The following is a 7,761-nucleotide window of genomic DNA, read 5'->3' as shown; positions in this document are numbered from 1 at the left end:
TATATATATATATATATATATATATATATGTATATATGTATATGTATATAATGTCACCCCAACATACATTCAGATATACACAGACACACACACACCGTTCTTACATACATACACTTGTTTGCACACCCTAGTTCAACCGGGTCACCGTTAATACCTCCCCTTCACTTAACCTTATTCTTCCGGTCATTTCATCATGTTAAGCCATTAATCCCTGCTCATTCTTTTCTCCCTCCGTTTTTGTTTTCGTCCTCCCTCCATGTTTTCCTTCTGAGCTCTTTCTGTTGAAGAGCGTATGCTCGAAACGTCAAAGACTATCTCATTCTTCCCGAACGTCAAGCTAATACACCTGCTAGTTGTTCCCTCACCAGTCATCGTCTTTTGTAAATTTGAACTACATATACATACAGATTGTCGTCGGCTTACGACCACAATTGGTTGCGACTGACTGGTCGTAAGTCGATTTGGTCGGAAGTCTACGACGACCTGTGCATATATATATATATATATATATATATATATATATATATATATATATGTATACACACACACTCACACATAGAGATAGATAGATAGATATAACTATCCCCGTTCCCCATATATATAAGTCTATTCACATGCTTTAACTTATTTAAAAGAATCATATATTTACATATAACATTCAAGCGCGTGCAAAGACAAGTAAACTAATTTATAAAATTTAGCCAAATGTCGCAATAGAACTGATTGCCTACAATATTTTCGCATTATCTATACAGTATTCTTATTTCCTTATTGGCCACAAGGGGCTAAACATAGAGGGGACAAACAAGGACAGGCAAAGGGATTAAGTCGATTATATCGACCCCAGTGCGTAACTGGTACTTAATTTATCGACCCCGAAAGGATGAAAAGACAGTCGACCTAGGCGGAATTTGAACACAGAATGTAACGGCAGACGAAATACTGCTAAGCATTTCGCCCGGTGTACTAACGATTCTGCCAACTCACCACTTTTATCTACACAGTATTCTGCCAACAGATATATTAGTTTTTCAGTGGTAGCAACGGATGAGCTATCTGTTGTAGAATGATATAATTGTTTAATTCAAGCAGGTAGAACAGTTAGTAAACTGGCAAAATCCTTACGGTATTTCGTCAGTCTTCATGTTCTGAATTCAAATACTTCCGAGGTCGACTCAGCCGTTCATCATTTTGGGGTCGATAAAATTAGTACCAGTTGAACGCTGGGGTTGATGTATGAACTTAGCCTCTCCATCAAATCTACTGCTTTGAGGCGAAATATGAAACCGTTTATGTAGAATTATATATACATATACAATTATACTTGTAACATGAGAAATTTCTCTGCTGGTTGTCAATAAATATTGTAAAGGAAACCATCAATGCTACAGTTTCTGAATGATTGGAAAGTAGCTGAATAAGATAGCTTATTCAGCTAATTTGTTTCTGTTAACTGAAATGTCACGAAATTCCATATAATCTCGATCTTTACCCTCCTTTAAATAGATGGGAAATTTGCCACCACCGCTCATCCCCCGACATATGAAGAGAATTAATTGTCGTTTTTAAATCCATAAAACACACGAAACAAAATATTTTGAATCATATACTTACCAGAAGTAAACCTTTATAAGCATATATAAGACCCATCCATATTGTCATATAATCACTGGCGCATGACTCTACAACAGGAACAATTTCATTGTCTCCTTTTATCTGCAAAAAGAATGGTAATGGAACAAGTAATTAATATAGTAATTTTTAAAAATTACTCAAGTTAACGAACAATTTCATTTTCATTAAATATATATTTAACTATGTCCTACGTTTTACATTGATCACAATGGAAATAAAAATGAGTTGAGAATATGAAGCACTGCTTCTATCGTAGTATTGAAGACATATTTTATATTTGTTTAGTATAGACTAGTCGCTCCGTTACGTAAAACAGTCTTTGGTTGCTGGATGTCAGAGCACTTATTGGAACCTGGTATTTGTAATTGTACTTAGGAACTCAACATTCACTATAATACCAATACAAATAAGCAAATGATGCCAATATGTCTTGAAATATTTCAACGTTAGAAGCTTTACTGAAATTATACAATGCTATGCTAAAATGCTAAGCTAAAATGACAATAATGAACGTAGTTTTCATAGAGACTTTTTTAAGAAAACATCTACATATATAAAAGTAGTAAGGCTGCTAGTGGTATATATTGATACCTAAACTGTGAAAGGTTCATGAGATCACACATAATATGAGAGATCAAATCAATCTTTTAAAACTGATTTCTGAACAGAAATATTTAGGACAAAATTTATATTTCAAAGTAATTCTGCAAAAGGAACTGTCAAAATATTGTAATGAGCTAAATTTTGCGATTAAAGACAATAGGAAAATTTGTTAAAATGACTAGAATAGCTGGAAATTTATATTCCTGTGAAACAAGCAATATACCGGAAATCTTATTTTGTATTCACTAGAGCGAATATATGTAAACATCTTATCATTAAACGAAATTCTAATGACAAAGGGTCAACAGAAATTAAATTATCAGTTTGTGTGTTATGATGTATACAGCTTTGTTCTGCTTCCCTCAGCCAAATTCAGTAGCGAGCTACACAGCCTCAAGCTAAACTGACCGTATACACACACACACACACACACACACACACACACACACATCCACATACACACACATATATCTGTAAACACGTGTTTACATACTCGTAAGTACGATTTATTACTTAAACTACAAATATACCCTGAACTAACGAGTAACTCACACCCATAAAAGAGAATAATTCTATACATACACTTCTTTTATATATTTCTTTAGCATGTTCAGATAATCAAAGCCTCACACACATAAGAAAGAACATTTACATATATTCGAATCAACCCTAAACAAACAACCAAATAATTCAAATGTCACACCCATAAGACAGAATATATCTATATACATACACTTCTTTAATACCTTCAGATCATAAAAGCCTCACACACACACACAAGAAAGAATATATATATATATATATATATATATATATATATACAATATATGAGTATATGCATATATATGTACATGTATGTATATACGTTCATCTACATGTACATATAGATACATAACTGGGTACATGACGTGGCAAAAGAACAAGGACAAAATGGTAAACAAGGTGCAACAAACAAGCAGGCCACATAGAAACATCCCCTTCATCAGCTGCCACCATTAAAACTCCGGCGTATATATATTTATCTGAAACAAAACTAAACGAAGAGAAAAGAAAAAGAAAAACATGGCGACTAACCAGCAGACTTACAATACCGAAATTGGTCTACTAATGAAATTGACCTCCTAATAAGCATTTGGTTTTCTCTCTTCCAAACAGAAAACATAAACACTTAGTGTCTGAATGAGATTGCCAAAAAAAAAAAAAAAAAAAAAAAAAAAAACGAGCGCAGATACTCAACACGTGAACTGTTATGCAGATTCGCAGCGAACTAAGAACACTTTCAGGTTTCCTTCAACCTAATTCAGGGTCATTTTGAAAAGCATCGATATATTTTCTCTTTAAATATTGGTCAAGCACAACAACAGCAAAAGCCAGTAAACCATGAACAGCAGCAACAAGCAAAACACCAACATGAGCCAGGAAATCATGAACAGTAACAAGCTAAACGACAAGAATAGCCAGAAAATAATGAACAACATCAGAAGAGACGCTCCTAAATTCTAGCACAATAGCTAATCTACTGAATGATAACATCTCTTCCATCATCTTCTTCCACCTCAAATACTAAAAATAAGCCAGTGTTTCTTATCCCACATCGCCACCTCAATCCTACTATAGTATAAAAAAAACTTTAAAACATCTATGAAGCGGAATGTGCCCCCCACTACACTAACAAGAATCCCCAAAGTATGCCGTTATTCCCTACATTACAGGCTCTGCACACGATGTCTGCCGGTATTCCCAACGCAAGAAATTATATCTGTTGCGTGATTGTCCTTTCATTCATCTTCCAGTGACCCGATGCACTAACAGAAATGGGGCTTCAAGCCAACACACAAACCACAGTAAAGACACTGCCTACCACAGTAATCCTGGTCTAGTCTTTTCACGAACACACAAAAGCAATAACAGCACTACCACCACCACGACCAACAACAACAACAACAACAACAACAACAACAAAAACAAAAACCACAACAAAAGCTGAAACGGCCATCCTATCTAACAGTGCAACCACATGTCCAATCAAATACACTTTTAACCATGTTGAAACTGACAAAAGAAATACAAGAAGAACCACCTCCCCACATTGCTGTCACTACCACATTTTTACTCAAGGCACACGGGTGTCAGTCCGTCCATCAATTCGCAGAAATGGATGATCCAATTGATTGAGGATTGGGTTGGTAACAATCCACACCACATCCCTTTCTTCATTCTTACGGAACCCACCTTGACAAATCCCAACTGGAAGCCAAAGTGAAAGTAATGAATTTCACAACCATCCATACGGATCAAGTCGACAGAAGCATGGGTGGAACCGCCTTTTCCCTGCATGATTCCTTTTCGGTAGATGGGAATATGACATTCTCCAATGGCTACTGTGAATCGGTAACTGTTGTTCACAACAAAACCAATGTCCTGGTAGTAGTTGGGCTGTGTAGGCCTCCTCAAAACACCCATAGCACGCTTTAATGAATGCCTCAACAGCATTAAGAGCTTTATTCAACAGTGGCATTCTAATAACATAATTATGATGGGAGATTTCCATCTACCTAGTGTTGATTGGTCTGCAAACAGTTTGAAATCAGGCACTCCCACCTCATCTACTGACAAAGAAGCAGTAGATTCACTTCCCGAATTTATGAATGAGTTTTTCTTGTCCCAACTTGTCCTTGCACAAACAAGATATCAGAACATTTTAGACCTTGTGTTTAGTAATCACACTAACATAGTACACTATATTTCAGTGGAAAAAATTCCTTGTTTCAGACCATGACATTGTTCTCTGTAATCTTGAGATTCCGCCAGCCAAAAGCTAACCCTAGTGACCTCTCTCCAGCCCACTCATGTGTTACTATGAATATCTATAATGCCGACTGGGACACAATCATAGACGATCTATCACATGTTGACTGGTCTTTCACACATACACACACACACATCCTCCAGCATCAAAATATCTTGGCAGATGTTTGTAGACACTGTCGCAAACATATATGCTTACAGATACTACCAAACCTCTGAAGAAAACTAAGTGCAGAATTCCTCAAAACACAAAAACGATTATCAAGAAAAATAAAAAGAACAAAAAAATTAACAAACTAAAATACTGCCAACAGCCACGCATAAATGCAACGGCTATCAGCCTGCTCGAATCCAAAAAATATAACTTCCAACAATGCATGAAGACCATCGTCATTAACCTGAGAATAGATGAGGAGATATGGGCAGTTTAGAAAATCAAACTCAACCCCAAATTTTTTTTCCCTTTTGCGAAAAAACACAAGGTCACTGTCTCCACTTTGGGCTCCCTAATTGATAAAAATGGCAATCTCCAAGATAATGCCAAAACCATGAGTGAGATACTGCAGAAACTGTACTGCTCTGTTTTTAGCAAACGTGATATGTCAGATCTGAACTTTATCAGTGATGTTAATTCTCAACACAGTATATCGGACGTAACGTTTGGCGTCCCAGATGTCTTAGTGGCTATAAATGAAATTAAACAGAATTCAGCAGTAGGCCCTGATAGGTTTTCTGCTTGTTTCCTGATATTTTGTCGACACAATCTAATCTGGGGCGGAACTCATTGAATGCTCGTTATATTCCCAGTCTGTTGTCCCAGGTTTCAAAAAGTGTACTACCAGCCGATCTCGCTCATCTCTAATATCATCAAGGTATATGAGAGGGTGGTGAAGTCACGGATAACCCACTTTCTTGAAAGCAAGAGACTGCTGAACGCCAGGCAACATGAGGTTCAGCAGTTCCTACCTTGATTTCAGCAAGCCGTTTGACAGGGGGATCGCAAGATCCTCTTGAGAAAACTTTCCAACATTGGTGTCTCTGGAAAGTTACTACAGTGGATGAAGCGTCTCCTGACAGGCAGAACCCAACACATTGTAGTTGAAGGAGTAAAATCAAGCCTAGCCAAAGTCAGTCGTTGTGTTCCACAAGGCACTGTGTTGAGCCCACTTCTTTTCATCATCTACATCAATGACATTACTGACATCATCTGCACAGTAACCTAAGAATATTTGCAGATGATTGCAATATCCAGAAGGAACTCAATGAAGTGGATCACCGGTCATGCCTTCAGTCATATCTACTCGCTGTCATCCAATGGGCAGAAAAGAATAATATGCTGCTGAACGAGGATAAATTTGAATAAATCCACTTCGGAAAATTGGATAGCCCGAAACTCCCATACTCCCTTCCTTCAGATGAAACTCACATGGTATCCAACAACGTCAGAGAGTCGGGAGTAAGTGTGGACAACAACATAAGCTGGGCAGCTCATATAAACGGCAAAGTTGACATGGCCCGCAGGTTGTACTCCTGGATTCTCTGAACTTTCCAGTCGAATGGTATCCACACCATTATCCTTCTCTTCTCTACTTTTGCCCGACCCCACGTTGAATAATGTTGTCCACTGTGGTCTTCCCACACGAAACAAAGTATCATGAAAATTGAAGCACCTCAAAGGTCAATTACAAAAAAGATAGATGGCATGATAGGCCTTGACTATTGGGGTCGACTAGAAAAGCTCAAGCTTTATTATCACCAACGCTGCCGTGAGCGCGGCATCATTATCATGTGGAAAATATTCCATCAGTATTGCCCAAATAATGTTGGCATCGACTTTAAGATACACCCAAGACTTGGAGCACGTGCTGTCCGCCCACAACATAAATCATAGTCACATCACATAACAACAATAGGGCAAAATTATTTCTCTTCAATTGGCCCCGCTTTTTTTAATATTATATCAAAACACATTAAAGTAGAGACAGACACCACAGAGTTCAAGTAGTCTTTGGACAAATTCCTTCAAAAAATCACAGATAAACCTCCTACACCTCGATGTGTCACCTTAATCAATAACTCTCGCCTCGAGTGGGACATGTCTGATTTCTGATTTGAATGATTTTGCCAGGTGGTGCTATTAGGATAGACATGGCCTTGGCCAATACTGGCCGAAACCTATCAAAGTATCAAAGTAAAGTATCTATCTATCTATCTATCTATCTATCTATCTATCTATCTATCTATCTATCTATCTATTTATCTATCTATCTATCTATCTATCAATATTTATCTGTCTCGAGTCTATTGTGCAAATTGCTCCACCACCGTCCCTCGACAGAGAAGGCTGGGAGTGTTCATCATACTGGTGGCCATGGTGAACGAATGTGTGTGGTGGACCCGAGCGAAAGGATTAGAGACGAAAACTTACCTCTCTGGCCAATCGCTCATCAACTTTTTCAAGTATCACTTGAATAGGAAGGTGAGAATAGAGAGACAGTTTTTGTCTCGTGAAAGTTTCATTAAAAGGTGGGTGAATGTAGCAAAGATGGTGCGTGCGAGTGACGATACCTCTTTGAGCATGATCCTATAAATCGAAAAAAAAAAAATTAAAAAAAAAAGAGAGAGAGAGCACTTCGCTCTCATGTGTCTATTCCCTGCTGAGGTTACCATGGTCTTTTCCGTAGGCTTTTCTCTCCATGGATAAACCTAATGTTA

General features: G+C 37.5%; 1 protein-coding gene across 1 annotated transcript in view; it reads right to left on the bottom strand.

Moving 5' to 3' along the window:
• The window catches only part of LOC106873978 (uncharacterized), a 1,133,216-nt gene that overhangs the window by 236,409 nt on the left and 889,046 nt on the right, over nt 1-7,761 (bottom strand). Inside the window, exons 14-16 of the mRNA XM_052969422.1 lie at nt 6,473-6,716; nt 5,352-5,444; nt 1,615-1,716 (exon numbers count right to left, since the gene is read on the bottom strand). Of these exons, the coding sequence (XP_052825382.1) occupies nt 1,615-1,716; nt 5,352-5,444; nt 6,473-6,716 (439 nt within the window). The remainder of the gene's footprint in view (nt 1-1,614; nt 1,717-5,351; nt 5,445-6,472; nt 6,717-7,761) is intronic.

The sequence above is a fragment of the Octopus bimaculoides genome, chromosome 7 (genome assembly GCF_001194135.2).
Source record: "Octopus bimaculoides isolate UCB-OBI-ISO-001 chromosome 7, ASM119413v2, whole genome shotgun sequence".
NCBI lineage: Eukaryota > Metazoa > Mollusca > Cephalopoda > Octopoda > Octopodidae > Octopus > Octopus bimaculoides.
The sequence above is the reverse complement of the archived record's forward strand: the minus strand, read 5'-3'. Positions and strand labels throughout refer to the sequence as shown.